The sequence below is a fragment of the Cololabis saira genome, chromosome 1 (assembly GCF_033807715.1).
Source record: "Cololabis saira isolate AMF1-May2022 chromosome 1, fColSai1.1, whole genome shotgun sequence".
Classification (NCBI taxonomy): domain Eukaryota; kingdom Metazoa; phylum Chordata; class Actinopteri; order Beloniformes; family Belonidae; genus Cololabis; species Cololabis saira.
Genome location: NC_084587.1, coordinates 37,783,453 through 37,804,204, shown reverse-complemented (window position 1 = coordinate 37,804,204; position 20,752 = coordinate 37,783,453). Strand labels below are relative to the sequence as shown.

The 20,752-nt window shown below is 39.2% G+C and overlaps 1 protein-coding gene across 1 annotated transcript in view; it reads left to right on the top strand.

Annotated features, from left to right (window-relative positions):
* Positions 1-20,752, top strand: part of prkcaa (protein kinase C, alpha, a) — a 153,779-nt gene that overhangs the window by 50,112 nt on the left and 82,915 nt on the right. Inside the window, exon 3 of the mRNA XM_061722239.1 lies at positions 9,519-9,601. Within this exon, the coding sequence (XP_061578223.1) occupies positions 9,519-9,601 (83 nt within the window). The remainder of the gene's footprint in view (positions 1-9,518; positions 9,602-20,752) is intronic.

The following is a 20,752-nucleotide window of genomic DNA, read 5'->3' as shown; positions in this document are numbered from 1 at the left end:
CAGTTTTGGTTTGGTTGGTTGTCAGGGAAATCTGCTCGACAATCAAGAGACCCCCATACATGCTGCTGTTGCTTCAATCATGTCATAGTATTTTTACATTTCCACATTTTTATGTCTAGAGAGATTTATAAGTGAATAACATACTGGACTTAAAGACTTTTAAGCCTGGTGAATGACGGAGTTATCTCCTATGTGTGCTTCCTAAACCCCTTTCAAATATTTCATCTGTTGTGGATAGAATAATTACAGGACTCTGATTTGTAAAAAAAAAACCTGGCATGTGTGGTTAGTATAAATCTTCACAAAAAAGACAAGATTTAATCTGTTTATTAGGCACCCCTGATGAAGTAGTTTCAGTATTTATCAGCAGCAGTTCCTTGGATGTAGTTCTAATACCTCCCTGGGTGACTACTTCTCTCTAAAAGCGAAAGCCTGCTTATGGGTTTGATGTTAAAATGAAACTCTTAAAATAGACATCAACTATCCACATCTCTTTTGTTTTTAGATACCTTTGCATTAAATCAAAGGCCCAAAAAAGACCCAAACATCAAATCATTGCCTGCCTTGTTCTCATGGCTGTATTCATTGGGTTAAAAAAAACAAACTAACTTTGGTAAGATGTGGTTCTGAGCTTGTTAACTAAAAGATAGGGACAAAATAAATGTTTCAGAATGAGTGTTGGAGGGGTTTTCAACTATTATGTCTTTTGTGGGTAAAGTAATTGTGTTGTACTGGAAGACATAAAGTACTAATCTGAAAACCCTCATTAAGTCTCTCATTTGATGCATAATTAATCCTTTCCACTGAGTGAAGGAACTGTTAGATCAGAGGCAGCCAAACACCTTCAGTTACCCCAGAACACATGATGAACAGGGCTCAGCTACTTCCTTTATTTAGAGGCACCTTACAGTAGCTGGAGTGATAAATTGTAACTTACATTCTTCACATCTATTTTATCTTGTTTGATTCAAGAAAAACAAATTGAGTCTGTCACATGCACACTCTCCCTGACTTTGTTGGGATTACATTTTTTCAACTAAACTTTGATTCATCGTCAAAGCCTGTGTTATTTTAAGCCAGTGGCCTTTGAAGACAGTAATAAACAGTTGTTTTATCAAAAAGTGACCCTGACCCTGATTTTGATAAATCTCCTGTATCCTAGTCTTTTACAAACATTTTATCTCAGTAATTTTAAATATTTGTCTAGACGATCATTTCACTGCAGCAGTTGCTACTCTCAGACTATCTGTGCTGTTGCTTCCTATCACATTGGGGCTGGAGAAAGTTTGTGTTGAATGTTTCCCCAGAGCCAGGCCACTGGGCCAACCGATTACAAGCAGCTGGCCGCTAATGAGCGCTTAGAAGATGCTCAGCGTTCACCGCCTTTATCTTTACCTTGTTATGTCAGGGTTGAATTACTTCTTCTTATGTATTCTGACATAATAGTTGAAAACCCCTATATATATATATATATATATATATATATATATATATATATATATATATATACACACGTATGTATATGTATATATATATATATATATATATATATATATATATATATATATATATATATATATATATATATATATATATATATATATATATATATACGTATATGTATATTAGGGCTGGGCGATATATCGAGATTTTAATATATATCGATATATTTTCAAACGCGATATGGTACGAGACAATATCGTTTATATCGATTTAAAAAAAATATATATATATATATTTTTTTTTTATTTTGATATAGCTTATTTTGTGACAAATTGACTTGAATGTTTTATTTGAGATTTGCACAAATGTTTTGTTATTTGCACAACTGTCAACCTCAGTTGAAAAGTCTGCCTGTTACTGTACAGTGTATTTTAATTTAATTGTTGTGCAGGAAAGGGATATTTGTTTTATTTTATTCAAGAAGCATTTTTATTCTATATATGCAGGCAGTTTATTTTTATTTCCTTTGTTTTATACATTTTGATATTGTGCAGACCTCTGTTAATAAAAGTACCTGTGTGACATTTGGCACGAGGCATTGTATTAAAACTGACTGTTTTTTTAAGGGTTTGCCTCAGAAAAAAATGAAGCTAACAGAGACGCTATGCTATAATGCTTTGGGGGAAACCCCAATTATGGCACAGAAAAAATATCGAGATAGATATCGAATATCGCCATTCAGCTAGAAAATATCGAGATATGACTTTTGGTCCATATCGCCCAGCCCTAATATATATATATATATATATATATATATATATATATATATATATATATATATATATATATATATATATATATTTATATATATTTATATATATGTGTGTGTGTGTGTGTGTGTGTGTGTGAAGAGTACGTGTAGTGTTATTCCAGCAGGACACTTTGCTTTCAAACTGCAGGCGTACTTGTGGTTCATAGGCCGCGTTCAGACTGCAGGCAAATCTGATTCATATCTGATTCCTTCTCATATCCGATTTTCAGGGCTGACTGTCCACACTGTTTTTAGAAAGTGTCCAAATCGCATCTGGCTCTGTTCAGACTGGGCCACATCATTGACTGATCTGACGGGTTGCCGTAGCAACGACGTCGGAGGGGAGGCGTCACCCAGCGCGTGTATTGTGTGATGTCACGTAATTGGACAGTCAAAACCGATCTTAGTGTTTGGAGCTGTTCAGACTGAGACGCATCTGCCCAAATGCGATATGAAACTACCTCCCGGAGGTGGTTTCGATCGGGTTTGCAAAAATCGGATCTCATGCGGTTTGGGACTGTTCAGACTTCAAAAGAGTCATCCAGTTTCAATCTGGATGGGCTAAAAATCGGATATTGGCTGGCAGTCTGAACGCGGCCTTATTTTCCAAATCTGGAGGGAGGCAGTGACCTCAGCTACTGATCTCCTATTCTATGAAAGTAGCTCCCGGGTTTCATAAAATACAATTGGGTGGGAGACACCTTCTTTACTTGAGATGTTCCCATACAATCTTTTTTCTTTCTTGAGCCAATTCTGATACTATGGCTTTGGGTATCAGCGATACTGGGAACTATTTTTTTTATATCAAATAAAACAATTATTTTTTTCAATTAAGATCAAATAAATAAAATCAAATTAATAAAGAAATCCAATAACTACATTTGAACTGCAGCCGCAAATATGTAGAATTAGAAAAAGCATTTATCTGTGGACGTTTGAACACACCGGGGGTCCAAATGTCCACCATAAAAGCGACTGCCTGCAGGTCTATTAGCAGACATGAGAAGTTATCCAGGACAGTGAATCCTGCAGTTTGTCCACCGTTAATGTGGCTTTCTAGCTTTCCTTTGGTAATTTCCCTCACGTCTGAAAAATAAACCCCAGTGTTTGCTGCTGCGATTCGTCCTTCTCTCCCTTTGACTCGATAGACTTGTGCTTTATCACGTGATGTTTTTTTTAAATCCTTAATGAGGTTGCTCGTGTTTTTTTTACCAATATTCATGCCACACATGGAAACAGCAGCCTTGCATACTGAGCATTTTTCCTAGGAATTTCGGGACTAAAATAATTTGGCTCTGATTATAATCACCAACGTGCTGGACAGCTAACGCCATCCAGCAACTTTCTTTCTATGTAAAAATGTACTTGTCTTGGCATCAGATGGGGCATACACTTAAATACTCATTGTACTGGTACCTTTAGCAGGCAAGTACTTCTGTTACTGGTATCGGATGACTTTTCTGATAAAGCTTATGAAACTGACATAAGAGACCCTGAGTCAGTCTTTCACGTATGCTGCTATAAGCTGAGACTGTAGGACTTCCCATGATGCTGTTTTGTTTCCTCACTCCTTTTCTTTAGTCTCCATGCTTTTATCTGCTATAACTGTCATTAACCCTTTGATTTTTTTTCCCCCTTCTTTTTATTCTCTCCTTGTCTCATGGCAAAACTAACCGGTTATACGACTGGTCGAGTCAGACGGCAGTGATTTCCGTCCCTGGCTCTGCAACAAGTTATTCCTTTCCTCTGTCAAATTGTGCATTTTTAGGACGAGGTGCTGAATTTAAGCACAGATTCAATGCATTGCTTTTGTTTTTTAAGAATCTCCTTTATATAGCCTACATGCATTATGTTGAATTGGGTGTAAGTGGATTATTACTCGTTTGCATTGGAGCATATGTGCTTGTTTCCTTCCTTTCTTTGTAAATGGCATTGATGCCCCTTCTGTTGTGAATTCAGACGAAACGGATAAACTGACAATGACTGAACATAACTGAATAGCTGATTTCCTCTTGTAGTTAAACAAACGTCAGTAGAGTCACACCAAACTCTTTCTTCTCTGTAGGCCTTTTCACGCAGTGAGGGGATTTCACAAAACCATAAGTCTTGGAGGAAAAAACTAGACAATGAACAATTTAACTTTATATTCATAACTTTACAGGCTTCATATTTTCTGTGAATAACAAGTCCTGAAGGAAAACAGCAGCTCGCCTGGGTCTTGTCAGTTAGCTTATACAGAGTATAGTTGCGATAAAGAAGACAAAGACGTCTGGTGTTGTTCTTAGCAGAGATTGCTGCAATGCTGACTTTTTGTGCTGATAAAGAAGTGTTTTATGTGGTGACAGCCATGCATGTCAGTGCATGTGTGTCCCCGCCCTGCAGTCTTGAGTGAAATAACTTCTGTAAACCTCCCGGAATACCAAGAGTCAACCTTGATCCAACCTTGTTTCCTCAATGTTTTTTTTTTAGTTTTTTTTTTTTTTTTTTTTTAATTTGGATGGAGATTCTATTATGATACCCATATCTTCCTCAAAACACACACACACGCACGTGGTTATTGCGTCATATCAGCTAGTAGTTCCCATGCTTCTTCTCAAAAGTGTAAACTGCTGGAATTGGCATCAATCAGCTTGCTATTAGGGGCGAAAATCTTTTACCATCTAACGATTCAATTTGATTCCGATTTTTGGGGCAATGATTCGTTTCAATATTGATTTTCGATTCAAAAGATTTTTTTTTTTTTTTGTTAACAATTTTTTATTAATTTTTTGCCAACTTTTAAAAAGAAAAAGGGGGCAGACAGTCACAAGCACCGCTGTAGCAACATGCCCACTGTACATCTGAAAACCCCCCCCCCGCAAAAAACAGGGGAAAGAATTTGTCACAGTAGTTAGAACAAAACAAAAATATTTCATATGTTGTACATATTTACCCTTGTCTGTCTCCTCCTTGACCCACATACATACACATACACGCTCTCACACAGACACACATTCACATCCACACACACACACCCTTGCATACCCATCCCAATACTGGCAATTAATCAACAAAAAGAAAACGAAAAACCCTCCCACCCCAGTGAGTGATCTGCACCATCCCCTCCCCGTTCCCCCCCTTTATAGGCAAGACTTCACAGCTCTGATGGCTTCTGACCAGGATTTTATGGTCTTTTCTTTTGCTCCATGAGACCGTGCAACAGAGAGCTCAAGGGTTAAAATATCCATCAGAAGATGCCACCAGTGATCCAGTGATAGATTATGTGGTGGTTTCCACCGTACTACCAAAATATTTTTAGCAGCAGTTAAGCCGGAAAGCCAAATTCTTTTTTCGTGTATTGACATTACAAATTGAGAATTATCATTCAGCAGGCAAAGTACGGGACATGGAACCTCCTTATTTTAGATTTTGGATAAAGATTTGGTGACTTGTAACCAAAACAACTGTACTCCAGGGCATTCCCAAAACATATGTATAAAAGTACCTAAGCAACCTTGTGTACATAATTGGCAGAGGGGAAATGATTCCAGCTTCATTGAATGTCTAAGTCTGGGAGTAAAGTAAGCTCTGTGAACAATATTTAGGTGTAGAGTTTGATGGTTAGGATTTTTTGAGGCTTGAATGATATTATTCCACACTACTTTCCATGTTATTTCAGGAGTAATAGAATTTAATTCACTTTGCCAATATGTTTGACTTGACATTCGTTTATAAGATGCCTGCAGTATTTGTACATACAGAACTGATACTGTTCCCCTGTTATTGGTGGTATTGTACAGTTGTTTGAAAGATTCAAAAGATTTTTGATTAAAAATAGTTTGATTCATAATGACTTCTGCTTTGATCTAGAGGATCCTCATGATCTACTCCAGTCTGCTGAATGATAAATGGAGACATTAAAGTGTATTTTTCAAATGTATTAAATTTTAAACATTTATCCATGCTAAGATATAACTGTAGCCACTGTTACATATTGCTTAAGTAACAACAGTAAGAGTGCTTCTATATGAAAGAAAAACTTCTTCAATTTTGTTTAGGTGCTTTCAGCGTATGGGTACGTTCCACAACCGGCTGCATATGCGATAGGAAATCGATTAGATTTATTTTTTATTATTATTTAAAAGGATTTTTGGGACATTTGGGAGTTGCGATTCTGCAATCCTACTATGTCAGAATTTATTTGTAAAGATAAATTATCTTCTTATTGTGAATCTTTGAAAAAGGGAAAAAACACCTCAGGTGAGAGTAAAAGCTTTTTGTGGTACTGAATTTGTTATTTGAACTTTACTTTTCCATTGTGTTTAGTTTTGCCTTTTCATTAACCTTTTCTGGTGCTTATAAGGTGCATTTAGATAAAACTGATGGAAATGTGTCTAGTAGGTAGAAGTATCAGTCTTATAAATAGACAAAACAGCTCGATACACAACAAAGTGTGTCTTCCTTTGCAGAGTATCACTGACTAAAAAGACAAGGGAATTTGAAACTCATGCAGAAACTTTATCTACTGAAACAAAACGATGGATAGGTATATGCATTGATCCCGCTACCGTCCTGAATCCCTTTGCTAGATGAGTTATGAAGACTGTTACTGAAGCTGTTTGGTAGTGGGATGAGTTATGGCTTATTGTTTTGTGCTGGCTGTGGAATGCTGTGACTGATGGCTCGTCTGAGGCAGAGGGTGTCGAGGTGGCTAACGCGTGATATGTCAGTGTGTCAGGGTTGTGTTGATTTCTGTAGTCATTAAGGTTTACGCGAGTACAAATGTGTTTGCAACGTAACTGAAAGCAGCTGATTATTTTATTTTGTGTTGATGAGTTCTGGACTTCATGGACAGCATGGACTTGATGTTTGTGCATGCCAAGTTCATCAAAAGCATCAAAGGAGCAGATTTTGCCAGATACATAAATGTAAATGTTAACAATACAAACAGCAAATATTCTATTTTGATGCTCTGAAAACTTTTGTACAAAATTCAGAAAGGGACACTTCATCTGGAGTAGAAATCTAAACATCTGGTTTCCACCCACGTTACAAAGTCCTTCTAAGATAATGCTGCACAGTATGATGGTCAAATATGTGGACTTCCTGTGTCTAAAGTTACTATCAGAAGACAGGAATTAAATCCCCTCTGATGCAATTTGGCTGCAAACAGACGAGTTGAGTTACAGTACCCTGTGTTTCCAGATGTACAAGAAACACTGAAAGTAGTCATTACACACACGTTGCTGCTGGTTCGATACACAGGAATAAAAGTATGAAAGTTCTCTTTTCTTTTCATTTCTTTATTTGATTTTCCAGTGATTTCCGAGCCAAACTTTATTACGTTGCTCACATACTTGTCTGTGGGGATGATCATTTTAAGGGGGGAAACTTTTCTTTTTCTTTGTATGCTATCTGAATTGGTTGTCATGACGACTTTTTAACAGACGAGACATCTTAGGCATTTGTCTATACTCTGGACCCACGTGTCTAATTTGCTAAATGTTACCACAGATATAATTGTTCGCATGCAGTTAATGTTCTTTTCTTTGCTCTATGTTCTGTATTGCCTGAAGGGTTGATGCATTAGTGCTTGACTTTTTGCTATTCTAAGCACTTGCTTTTATTGACATTTTCATGAGATATCTTGAATAACAGTTGACATGAACTTTTGTGTCAGGGCTGCCAGTGAGTTGAAATAAACTGTAAACAAATCTAAAAATGCATGCAAACACCACGCAGTCTTTCAAAATGCACCACGTCACTGATGCGATCCACATCACTAATGGGTTTTGCTTGGGCATAATGGAAGTGAAATCTGTTGAACATGCCTGCTTCAGATAGTTTTATCTTAGACACTGTCCTTGACAACATTATTTCTCTCGAAGAATAGGGAGAAGGAGAGGTGGGCGCAGAGCATTTTCAAAAGGAGACTTGAGCAGAAGTAACAATTGCAAATTTGTTCTCAGGCAGCCTTGACATGTTACTATACAGTTGCCTTTGTTTCTATTGAGAATCAGTTTACCACCTCTACCTAAGAAGGGGGAGACAAACGGTCTGGTCTGGCTGTTAGCTGGTTACTGAGAGGCAATAACTGGCGCCATCCTCTACACCAGGGGTATTCAACTAGATTGGGCCGGGGGCCACATCTGCAAAAGGACTGCATGGAGAGGGCCGCACAATTTGAAAATGTGGGGGTTTTCAAAATGTATTTTGCACTCAAAGACGAAGACTTATGTAAATATAATACATTTGTATTATACATTTGAATATATCTAGTTTACATATGAATTATGTATTCATTGTCTCCAGATTTAGTAATTGTGAATGTTAAATATAATATTCAGATAAAGAAATATTATTTTGAATGCAAGTTCATTTTGAAACCATGCATTGAGCAAACTTAATGAAGTTGATATTTACCTACTTTTAATAAAACACGCCATAATGACAAAGCACCACTTTCCACCAAGATTTCCTTATTTGAATATTATATTAAGCATTGAGCACAACCATTTTAGTCCATAGTAGCCAGTTATAAAAATATTATAAAAAAAAAAAAAAAAAAAAAATCTTTTTTTTTTTTCAACTAACACCCCCTTTTTTGAAATATGACCAGGGGCCACATAAAAGCTCCTGGCGGGCCGCATGTGGCGGGCCGCCAATTGAATAGCCCTGCTCTACACTGACTCTGCTGCTTCAACTGACTGCATGCTTGGGTGTACTGTACTCACTGACCTGGCACTCAGACCAGGAGAATCACTGAGTTCTTTTAACAACATGTTGGCTCATGAACTTAAGTGTGAAGTCCTGCATGTGTATTCAGTGAATGCAGGTTTGACTGTGTGTGTGTGTGTGTGTGTGTGTGTGTGTGTGTGTGTGTGTGTGTGTGTGTGTGTGTGTGTGTGTGTGTGTGTGTGTGTGTGTGTGTGTGTGTGTGTGTGTGTGTGTGTGTGTGTGTGTGTGTGTGTGTGTGTGTGTGTGTGTGTGTGTGTGTGTGTGTGTGTGTGTGTGTGTGTGTGTGTGTGTGTGTGCGCGCCAGCCTTCAGGCAGGACTGGCCATTTGGAAAACGTGACAAATAACACAACCCAGGCATTGGTTGTTTTTTAGATCTGCATACAGTTTTTGCTGTCCATTTATAAGACCATGATAAAATACTGGATTTTTAACCATGTACTACTTTCTCTTCTTTTTGTTTGTCTTTTCCATCCGTCTGTGCATTTCTTTCTCTCTGGATCTCTCTCCCATTCTCTCTATCTCACTTCCTATTTTCTTCCTGTGCAGTTTGCTGTTTTGTGGTCCACAAGAGGTGCCATGAATTTGTCACGTTCTCCTGCCCAGGGGCAGATAAGGGGCCCGACACAGACGTAAGTAACCGAATACCAACTGTTTCCTCTCATGTGTTTGTCACTTGGGAGGTGCCTTTCTTGTCATTTGGCTCAAGTACTTCCAGGGTGCACCAGTGTGGAGTTTTACCTTGAAAGCCGCTTATCTACACAAAGAGACTCTTCAACCGCTGTAAAGTTTCCATGTATCCTTATCATGTTTTACTGCCACAGTGGGTTGAAGAGTAGAGAAAAAAATGACCAGCATTATTTTCTGAGCACCTAGAACTCCTATGTGCACATTAGTTCATTCACATCAGTCTAAACAATAGATGGCTAGCTTCTAATGATCAAATAAGACCTCTTTAGACTGATGTTATAATAAGATATATAAATATTTATCAAATCATATTTAAGAGAGGAAATTAGTAGGTGATTTATGCTTCCAATGCACAATTGCTCTGGAGAAGGTATTTTACTCTGTAAATATACATTGCAGTAAGGCCAGTTAAGAGTTAAATTAAACAGACTGGTGATTTGATCACTGCAGCTGCAGGTGGCTAATCACATTCATTCATTTTCAGTGTTTCTGTCCAGTTGCTGGTCACCATCTTAAACAAGAAAGTACACACAAAGTAATAAGAAACATAACCCCTTACCCTGGGTTTCCCTCTTAACATTATCAGTAAGAGGGTCAGGGTAAAGTAAACCTCTGATACGGCCAAGGGTGGATTTAGTCATCTCAAGGCCTGAGGCAAACACAGGCTAGGTCCCTCTTATACCATTGTTATTTTTCAGCCCTTATTCTTCTCACACGTATGCACTCACTGTTGTCCAGCAATAAAGCAAGAGCATGTGTTTTTTTGGTGACAAAAGGTATGTTTTAATATGTTTCTGCTGTAGTCTGAGTGACACTGACGTTGGGGTGGGTGTCTACCATACTCTCCTGCAGGAGGCAGGTTTAACTCTGTTCTGGAGTTGGCTGAGTTTGGTCTTTTCCTTGATTGTCGAGCTGTTCTGTTCTTCTCTCGTGTACCTCTGGACAGCCGAACTCCACCCCAAGCATTACTGCCACCCTTGGAACTATTTACCACAGTTTAAAAAGCTTTAGTCCTGCCATCCTACCTGATATGGTGACAAGATGTTCTCTGAGTTCTCTGACTAATCTGACACTGAACCGAAGAGATGAACAGTGCAACGTTGCTGTAACAGACCAAAGAACCTTAGAAAGAAGATATTATTTCTTTTCAACGAATGTATGGGCTTATTTGTGTAAAGACACAAAAAGCCACATGATCATTAGCAGCTCCTGAAATTTGGCAAATTCAACTTCAGATGAGCTACAACACATGCCATATTCTACATTATCACTTTATAAACACCAAGCCAAAATGAAGAGGCAGTGTGTGATAAAACTGAGTTGTTTTAGCAGCATATGGAACCAATTCAGCAGCAATGGCTCGGTGTAATTGCCTCCTACAACTGAAAGGTGGTTTACTTACATTTTCACATGACTGCAGATGCCACGGATGACTTGGCTGCTTCAAGAGCAGACTTCTGCAAGGCATGCATTTAGTTTAGTTGCAGGGTTGTCTTTTAGACCCCTTGCTTTGTACCCTGAGCATTACTATTGTTATCATGCAACTGACCTGGAGAGAGACAAAGCTAATATTTATAAGCGTTCTAAGAGGGAATCAGACAAGACGCTTCCTGTTCTGTGGAGTCTCTGAAGAAGCCAACGAGTGGAACGACATTGTGGTTTTGTCATTAATTAATAGCGCCGTGATGTTAATCGAGACTACGGACCGAGAGTGTCCATTATGAGTTCAAAATAGCTGGCTTTCTTCACTTTCTTCAGACAGTTTGATCAGTTTACACTTTGACACAAGGAAATGTGTTTATTTTGTATCTGCTTGCGTAAATAATGTAAGATTACAGTCTGCCAGATGATCCACTCTTCTAAAAAAAAAACCAACAAAGAGCACTTAAGCATTTTCATGGTGTTTTTATGAATATGGTCTTTTAAAATCACATACTACTTCTGTATTGCAATCTTTATTGTAATATACTGCAGAAGTCTTCTTATGTTTCTCGTACCAACTTTGTTTCATGAGGCGATTGCTTGTCTGCCTGTGAAGTGTGAAACTCTATTTACATACCTTCGTGCTTGCTCGCTGAGCATTCGTAGCCTCTTAGCATTACAGCAGCACGGCCTGGCCTCTGTAACTGGAGACATGTCAGGGTGTCTTTCTAGATCATCAACTCAGACTCTTTAAATAGAGCGGGCCACAGATGACATGGAAGCCATAAAAGCATAACGCAGTCTGAGCAATGAGGATTCGATGTGCTTGTAGTTACAACAAGTTCATTGTTTGTAGAACTGCTGACATTTATTGACCTCAGACTTCTGTGTTTGAGGGACCCCAGTTACTGGTTTGAGATTTTTTTACACAATATGTGACCAGATCTTAATCTATGTATTTGTGTTGATCGTAATAGTGTCTCCTTTATCCAAGTTTATCCATTAAACAGGTCCGTCACGTGTCTTTTTAAACATTATTTATGTGTAAGCAGCATCAGGTGAAAGAAACTCCTATGAAAAAAGCTAACCAAATGCAGCAGTAATATGACGGATAGGAATGGGCGATATTTCACCGTTCATGATATACCGTCAAAAAAATTCCTCACGATAAGAATTTGTCATCTCGTGTTAAAAACGATAAATTCCCCTTGATGAAGTTTTTGGAGGAAGGAAGGAAGGAAGGAAGGAAGGAAGGAAGGAAGGAAGGAAGGAAGGAAGGAAGGAAGGAAGGAAGGAAGGAAGGAAGGAAGGAAGGAAGGAAGGAAGGAAGGAAGGAAGGAAGGAAGGAAGGAAGGAGAGCGGAAGGAAGGAAGGAAGGAGAGCAGGAGGAAAGAAGGGAGGGAGGGAGGGAGGGAGGGAGGGAGGGAGGGAGGGAAGGAGGGAGGGAAGGAAGGAAGGAAGGAAGGAAGGAAGGAAGGAAGGAAGGAAGGAAGGAAGGAAGAAAGGAAGGAAGGAAGAAAGGAAGAAAGGAAGAAAGAAGAAGAAAGAAAGAAAGAAAGAAAGAAAGAAAGAAAGAAAGAAAGAAAGAAAGAAAGAAAGAAAGAAAGAAAGAAAGAAAGAAAGAAAGAAAGAAAGAAAGAAAGAAAGAAAGAAAGAAAGAAAGAAAGAAAGAGGTGGAGTTTAATTGGTACTTTTTTAATCGTCATTTTTATCGTTATCGGGATAAATGCCAGAAATTATCGTGATACATTTTTTAGTCCATACCGCCCATCCCTAATGACGGAGTACATTTAATACTTCAGACACAGACAAAAAGTCCACCCCTTGGATATGACCACCAAATGTTTTGTCTTTCGCTCCAAAATTGTGACCCATTTATATTTATACTGATAAAAAAAAGCATAATCATTTATTGAAACAAGTCCAGGAAATATTATGGTGATTTTCCAAACTGAACATAAATCCAACAGTATAATCAGGTCAGACTATCGGGTCTGACATCAGATCCATCTGTGTTTTGGCCCACACCTTCCAGGCAGAGGAGCAGGCTCACCCTCAGTGGACCTAAGAACTGCTCAGGGAGAAATATCTTTGGTCGACAAGTATTTACTTAAGAGAAGTAAGACAAAGTACCCTGTATACCCGCTTTCCAAAGGGCTAAAGCCTCGTCAATGTGGATCCTGTGGGTGTTCTCACTCAATGTGGATTTGTTTGATGGATGCGTTTCTTCTGACTCAACTTTCTTTTTATGAGGTGTTTCAGAAACTTTTTTTTTTTTTTTTTTTTTTTTTAGCTTTTTGTGTCTTTTTCCATCCTAGTGTTTTCAATCTCTAGCCTTTAAACTACTGATGTCTGGGTTGCAATAGTGACTGAATTTATCTGATTTCATTTAACTTTGATTTGATTTTGAGGGGTTAATGATATATTTACAAAAGAAAATGCAGTAATTTCTAATGGTGTTGAACTGGTTTTAGTTTGAGTCATGCTTTAACTCATTTCAGTTGGAACAGAAAGATGACACTGTCTATTTAAAGGTTATAAGAGGCAATGTAAAATTAATAAACACCTCTCCAAAAGACTTTGAAAACATATCAGATCTCAATGAGGAAAAGAATCATGCTGGATATCCGTGCTTCCCTTCATGGCTATGCCTCCCCAGACCATCACTGGCTCACCACCAAACCAGTCATGTAGAGAGATGCTACAGGCAGATTAACACTCTCCAAGTCTTCTCCAGATCCTTTCACATCCGTCACATGACCTCAAGGTTAACCAACTGTGCGCAAGGGCAGTTTGATAAGCACCCGTTGGTGCTTGGATGGGGAGGCCCATGGGTGGTTTTCTGACCCTACATCTTTCTAGATGTGGGTCTGATCTATCAGGGTAACAAAATACTGTAATATAAGTTCTTATACATTTTAAGTTTTTGATTTTTACAACAATACCTGAAGAAGGGATAGTTTTTATGCACAAATTCGATGTGATTCGATTTTTTCGGACATGTGTTAATACATAATAAAAACCATAAACAATTCAAGATTTTAAGCTGTGCTGGAGTTTTGTCGTATTTGAACTACCGTAACTTGATCATGTGATCGGAAATCGGGCCCGATCACGTTGTTTCAGACTTGGAACCGGACGTTGCATACCGATCAGGGATCGGACATATATTTTATTCTCATTATTTTGATCAGCACATCAAACAAACTATGGAAAAATGCTAAACAACTGATGTATCAACAAGCAACAGGTCCATGTAATTTTGCGCGACAATGCTGCTAATATGAAGAAAGCTATGGGAGGTGGGGGTGCGGAGTGTGGGCTGTGCCACTTAAAGGGAGTTCAATAAAGTGGTTTGTTTTTGGTGATCTGCGCATGCGCACGGGCCACGGCCGTGTTACAGCAGAGACAAATAAATACAAGTTAAGTTGCAACGGTGACTGAAAACTGAAACAAGCTGGCGTCCGGTTCTTCTTCCTGGGCAGCGTGATGGACACCCTGCTACCGCGAGGAAGATTGTAGGTGACTTCAAGCACAAACATGGTTTCTTTAAGCCAGAAAAGGACAGTAAGAAGTAAGACTACAGTCTAAAAAGCACAAGCTTGCAGGGAATTTTAAGTTGAGCTGCTGATTTAATTCAAATTGATGTTTAGTTAATAGTTGCACTATTATTACTTGATGGTTCAAGCTACCTCGAAAAGAACTGCTCTGTTTAAGTGCTAAATGATAAAAATAAGCTAAATAAAATAAAAATGGGGAACAGCCTGGATCAGTTTATTTTGGTTTAGTTCATTTTTCTAATGTGTTACGAAAGTATGGTGCCAAGACATAATCGTATTTGAAAGTATCAAATGACTCGGAATCGGATCGGGGCCAGAAAAACCTGATCGGGACATCACTATTAAGAAACAAGCATCAGTGTTCTTACGGAGCTCTCCCATTGTAACTCGCATCTGATGTAGTTTATTGCTGTCTTTGTTTGTCTTTATGTATCACATTGCATCCCATAAGAATATTCAGAAATAGACCAAACACATACGTTCATCCACACAATGGTGCCCTATATGAGAAGAGGACAAAAAAAAAAAGAAGTCTCCACCTGAAAACCAGAGTGTGAATTACTTTGAGCCTTTTTGTGCAGCAGACTCGCTACATGGTATTATTCTATCAAGGCCACAGACCAGATATCTGTCATTTGAAAATACATATTCTCTTTTTCACTTGTAAACTAGTTGATACTTCCTTTTCCTTATATATTTATATGCAGCTGCAGTGCTGTTGCCAGGGGCAACCACACATATTACTTGGCCTGCTGCCTCCTGGGCTTGCAATCCAGGAAGCCAATAACTCCCTTGGCCAGCAAATATCCTGAAGATCTGCAATATCCAGGCTATGTGCATCTTATGACTCATGTATATGTTTTATAAGTCCTCTGTTGGACGAAGAGTTTCACCAGTGGTTAACCTTGATTTGATGGGGCATGGTAACCATGAACGCATTCTTCCACTCATGAATATACTCATCTTCAGTAGCGATTAGGGTGAGGGGAGTGGAGCTGTAGCCAGGCCGATAATTATACAGTTCAAGAGAATGTTATCTTATAGCCACTGAGGTAGTTTACCACAGTGTAATCAGTGATTGTTTGAGGGTTCTGTCTTTAACAAACACTGGATTAATCCAACAGTTTTATTTGTCCTCTGCTGGATCAGAGGGTTTGCTGGTTTAAGAAAAATAAAAAATAAAACAAACAAAAACATAAAAGTAAAAGTTGTAACTAGCCCCGTTGACACAACCTGTTCACTATGCCTTAGTAGTGCTTTTACTTTTCTTTGTTTTTCTGTGTTAAACAGACAGAGACGTAACAGCATAACATTTTATTGCACTATACTGATTTGAGAGGTCGCAACAGAGGTATAAAAGGGAGATCATCTCTTCGTTTGAGGACGTCAGCGTTGTGGAACACACTGTTCCTGTCATTCAGCTGATTCTACGATGCCAGCATGCTGTGTGTACTCTCACGTTGATGCGTGCTGTGCCACCCTTGTTTGGTCTGTGGGAATTAGCAAAAGGAAACAGCAGAGGTTCAACGAGATAACGGTCGTGCACCCGTATGAATTGAACCGCTGTGTGAAAAGGGCTAGAGAGCTTAGATTAACTAAATGTTTTTGTATAAGTGCTAGGTGTAATGTTTACCTGCAACTCAAGTAAGTTTGGTGCCGTACAGGACAAGATCATCCATAATGCAAGAGCTCTTCGTTTCACCACAGGGACTCAGCAGATGAAATTGAGATGTTTCGTGTGCCGTTGTTTGTGTGGGTGTCTGGATGTTGCATCATTGATGTCCACTTAACCAGAGCAGCACATTTGACCTGAGGCAATCTGTGAGTCCGTTTACACAGATTTCCTTTCTTCTTACACTCACACAGACAGAGACCCACACTCACACACTGCCCCTCGGGCCTGTTCAGAGCACAGATAGCTGTGACAGCATTACACAGTTAAGCAGCCGCACAGTGCCGGCGCTGTCTTATATGCTTGGAATCGGACCTGATTGACATCTTAGATAGGCAGAGTATAAACAGAGACGTAAAATATACTGTGAGGGGCAAAAATATTGCTAAAGTTTTATTAGTTTTAGCTGTTCCCCCTAAGGTATATTTGAATTACAGTTCTGTAACCAATAGGGGCTCAAAAATACATGTTTATAGCTTTATATTGAGGATCTTCTCAAACAAATTAGAGAAAAGTTTTAGTTTTTAAATGTTTAAATGTAACTAAATAAATAGCTTACAAGCTATCGCATTGTAGGTGTTTCTCTTTGTTATTTATTCATTAGTTACGCAGATCATAGTCATGCGTTAAATCCAAGTTTAGCATTTGCATTTGGAAGCAGTCACCACAAGCTGTGGGTAGTGACGGAAAGAACGAGATTGCGGATAACGCGGTGGAAATTAGTTTCCTCTTCAGGGTGTGTGGGCTCTCCCCTGGAGACAGAGGGAGAAGCTCAGTCATCTGGGAGGGGCTCAGAGTAGAGCTGCTGCTCCTCTCCATAGAGGTGGCTCAGGCATCTGGCCAGATTGGCTTGATGCCTTCCTGCTGAGGTCTTCTGGGCACTTCCCACTGGAAGGAGACCCCGGGGAACACGCAGGACACGCTGCAGGGACTATGTCTCATGTCTGGCCTGGGAACGCCTTGGTTTACCACCAGCTGAGCTGGTCAAACCAGCCGGGGAGAGGGAAGTCTGGGCTTCCCTGCTTAGGCTATTGCCCCTGCGACTTGACTGCGGATAAGCGGATGAGGATGGATGGTAGGAATGGGTGATATTTTACCGTTCACGATATACCGTCAAAAAAATTCCTCACGATAAGAATTTGTCATCTTGCGGTAAAAACGATAAATTCCCGTTGATGATGTTTTTGTGTAAAGCCTGAATTATGGTTCTGCGTTAAATCCACGCACAACGTATGGGGAGGAAGGAAGGAAGGAAGGAAGGAAGGAAGGAAGGAAGGAAGGAAGGAAGGAAGGAAGGAAGGAAGGAAGGAAGGAAGGAAGGAAGGAAGGAAGGAAGGAAGGAAGGAAGGAAGGAAGGAAGGAAGGAAGGAAGGAAGGAAGGAAGGAAGGAAGGAAGGAAGGAAGGAAGGAAGGAAGGAAGGAAGGAAGGAAGGAAGGAAGGAAGGAAGGAAGGAAGGAAGGAAGGAAGGAAGGAAGGAAGGAAGGAAGGAAGGAAGGAAGGAAGGAAGGAAGGAAGGAAGGAAGGAAGGAAGGAAGGAAGGAAGGAAGGAAGGAAGGAAGGAAGGAAGGAAGGAAGGAAGGAAGGAAGGAAGGAAGGAAGGAAGGAAGGAAGGAAGGAAGGAAGGAAGGAAGGAAGGAAGGAAGGAAGGAAGGAAGGAAGGAAGGAAGGAGAGGAGAGAGCAGGAGGAAAGAAGGAAGGAAAGGGGAAAAGAGGAAGGGAAGAAGGAAGAAGAGAGCAGGAAAGGAGGAAGGAAGGGAGAAAACAAGGAAAGGAGGAAGGAAGGGAGAAAACAAGGAAAGGAGGAAGGAAGGGAGAAAACAAGGAAAGGAGGAAGGAAGGGAGAAAACAAGGAAAGGAGGAAGGAAGGGAGAAAACAAGGAAAGGAGGAAGGAAGGGAGAAAACAAGGAAAGGAGGAAGGAAGGGAGAAAACAAGGAAAGGAGGAAGGAAGGGAGAAAACAAGGAAAGGAGGAAGGAAGGGAGAAAAGAGGAAGGGGAGAAGGAAGTAGAGAGCAGGAGGAAAGAAGGAAGGAAGGGAAAAAAGAAGGAAGGAAGGAAGGAAGGAAATGAGCCAGAAAGAAAGAAAGAAAGAAAGAAAGAAAGAAAGAAAGAAAGAAAGAAAGAAAGAAAGAAAGAAAGAAAGAAAGAAAGAAAGAAAGAAAGAAAGAAAGAAAGAAAGAAAGAAAGAAAGAAAGAAAGAAAGAAAGAAAGAAAGAAAGAAAGAAAGAAAGATAAATTCCTGTTGATGACGTTTTTGTGTAACAAACATGGCGGATCTGAGAGCGAGATAGATTTATAGTTACAAAGATGGAGTTGAATTGGTATTTTTTTTATCGTCATTTTTATCGTTATCAGGATAAATGCCAGAAATTATCGTGATACATTTTTTAGTCCATACCGCCCATCCCTAATGGATGGATGGATTTGGAAGCTGTTGACGTGAACCCATAGCATGTAGCTCAGGAACATGTGGCCTGTCTGCTAAAATGTTGATGATATTTATAGTGCGACCACTAACTGCAAAATATTCTCTTTAAAATATAAAAATCCAACATTTTATTCATGGTATGTACCCCTTCCAATTTGCATTTGAATTCCCTCAAATTAGAGCAGAGGTCTTCATTCTAATGGTTTTTTGAACTAATTTGAGAATGTAATAGATAGTTACAAGTGAAAAGGCCAGAGTGCAGGTTTACAAGGATGTAGCGGTGTTACCAAGTGCTTAATCCGAAAGGAATCTCATTTGTAATATTAACAGGTAATGCTTTAGGCAGGAGTAATCTAATATTTAAAAGGACAAATCACGCTGTAGAAGCAGGCTTTAGCAGACAGCAGGTCTATAAAAAAGGTGTTCTGGTTTCAAGCCTTGGCGCACAGAGTCTCATAACTAGGACTCTGCTTGGGAATTGAAAACAAGATTAAATTGGAGTGGTGCTAAATTACATCATGTGTGCCACAGGCATCATGGATTGTCACAGGCAATGGAGCTTTTCATCTGTATTTGTAGCCCATTTCCTTCCAGGAAGGGTGCTGGCCATCTCTTTTATTCAGGCCCATTCTGGCCCAGAAGTTGCTCTTTCATCTAATAAGCGGCTGCTGGTGCCAAAACATAATTCCAGTGGAATTTCAATTAAATACTTAGAGAAGGAGTTTGGTTCCCAAGCGATAAGAGAAGGGAAGGTTGCGGGAAAAGAAAAAAAAAGACAAAAACTAACACTAGTTACTACACTAAATTAGAATTAGGGACTGGATGGTAAAAGTTGCCTTTTTGCCACTGAGTGTATCTGATCTGCCACAAAAATGTAATGAATACATATCTTAACTATGATTATGCAGCAAAAACTCACACACACCATTCCTTTCGCAGATCACAGTCACTCTCCTCCGTATGTTCTGATTTTCCGGTCCTTCATGAGGTTAGCTGAACAGGTCAACCCATATGAGACTCTGTTGTCCAGAGCATACATGTAGCTCGAGGTTTCCTACTTTACATAAAATATAAAATATGTAAGAACTGATGATGCTTTCCGAATTGAAGCGAAACATCTTTAAGACTGGTGATGAAGGAAGTCCAGTTGCCTTGACTCAAGCTACTATAAGGGTTATAAAATCAAAAAAAGGCTTTTTACTATGGCTAAATGTTTCCCATCTAGAGATGAAATGCTCACAAGAAATTGCTTGTCCAATGTGACAAATCTTTTATTAATTTTTAATTTGTAGCTTGGATGCAACAAAAAAAATCATGAATTTAACTTCTATTTTGGTCATATAATAATAATATAATGGTCATATAACTTGATATGTGCTGGTCAATGTAATTGTCCAAATACAAGTTCAAACAAGTTTTCCACTGCATACACTTCATGGGTTATACAAAGCTAAAACCACATGTTACCTACAATTAGCAATAGTTCAGATGCACATGATTATCTAACATTATTTTGTGAAATGAATTCTGGAAGATAGAACTAACATGTTAGCAGCTTCCAGATTGCCGTAGATACGCCGGACACCAGTATGTTCAGTTCAGCTGGACTCAGCAGTTTAGGTCCCTATAGGCTGCAGTGTAGGCTCTGTGTTGATGTAACCCAGAAGCATAAACCAAGCTTAAGACAGCCTCCCACTCCGTACAAATCGAATTCCAGTAAAACATGCTCTCAGCACATACACTTATGCAAGCCTTGGCACAAATGCTGCTCCCAAGAAAACATGGTCTCAAAGAAACTTAGGCCTGCATTTTGACGTGCTTCATGCTCTGAATTTATCCTGTGTGTAAGCGCCGACATATTCTGCAGAGCCCTGCCAGGTTGTACTGTTTTAGCAGAATTAGATTATCGTAGACTCCTTCAAAACACACATGCAATTAAAATCACACTGTGAAAATTGGCAGATAGAATTATGTGTTTGACTGCACATTGGAGCTGGCATATTTGAGGATA